Source organism: Entamoeba invadens (genome assembly GCF_000330505.1).
Source record: "Entamoeba invadens IP1 unplaced genomic scaffold scaff_1105074724887, whole genome shotgun sequence".
Classification (NCBI taxonomy): domain Eukaryota; phylum Evosea; order Mastigamoebida; family Endamoebidae; genus Entamoeba; species Entamoeba invadens.
Window position 1 is genome coordinate 4,998 of NW_004191839.1, and position 898 is coordinate 5,895.

At 35.2% G+C, this 898-nt stretch overlaps 1 protein-coding gene across 1 annotated transcript; it reads right to left on the reverse strand.

Moving 5' to 3' along the window:
- Window positions 1–518: 518 nt before the first annotated feature.
- EIN_007160 (hypothetical protein) lies at window positions 519–880 on the reverse strand (the record flags this gene model as incomplete). Its single annotated transcript, XM_004185293.1, has 1 exon — window positions 519–880. A coding segment is annotated over one exon (362 nt), but the record flags the coding sequence as incomplete, so codon positions are not given.
- Window positions 881–898: the final 18 nt, after the last annotated feature.

The window sequence follows — 898 nt, forward strand, 5'->3', positions numbered from 1 at the left end:
TTACACACGCTAGAAAAAGTGTGCAGACTACCACTTTACGTTGATGACTCATATTTTTACCGATTTTAGTCATTTTTTTGTCCAGTATTTATTTTTTGTTTGCTTAGACAAGTAGTTAAAAAAACTGCAATAAAAAGTATATGAAAAAACAAACTATAATTTACTACAATAAAATGGTTAAATTATAATTAGGTAGAACAGCTTATAATAAAATAAAGTTAAAATATTAAAATCATCATTTTGAAAACAAGCCCATTCAAACAGCTTGTTGAAAGAAGAATACTCGGGTTAACAAACCCCATGTACTCACTTGTTGAAATTGAACGCACTGTTAACAAAAATTTTATCATGTTTATAATAAGGTAAAAAGTTTATTTTACAATAAAAATGGTATAATAACCCCCAATTTAGTTTTTTGTTGCTAAAAATATTGGTGTTCGTTCAAACAGCTCAGTTTGAATGAAACAAACAGTTCAGATTCAATAAAACATAAAAACAACCAAACCACGAAGATAAAATCAATTATAAGCCATCAAAGCCCCTGAAAGCTTATTCAGGTATTCAATACGATCACCTTTATTGAATGCTGAGTAGGTCTTGTACCCATTGAAAGCTGCAGTATCGATCATGTCGTACAAGACCCGAATGTTCCATCTGTAGGTCTTGCGTCTGCAGCTGTAATACCTGACCATCTGATCGGCGGTATCAACACCACCCATCTTGTGGTTGTAATCAATGATGGGCTGGGGCTTGTGGACAACTTGTTGCTTGCCCCCCACAAAAGACGGTGGTCTCCACTGCGACAACATCATCCTTGTCGTGGCAGGTGGTAAGCAGCAACACCAACTTTTTCTTCTCGTTGTAGTAGGAAACAAGTTTGCTCTGTCTCGAGAAGAAG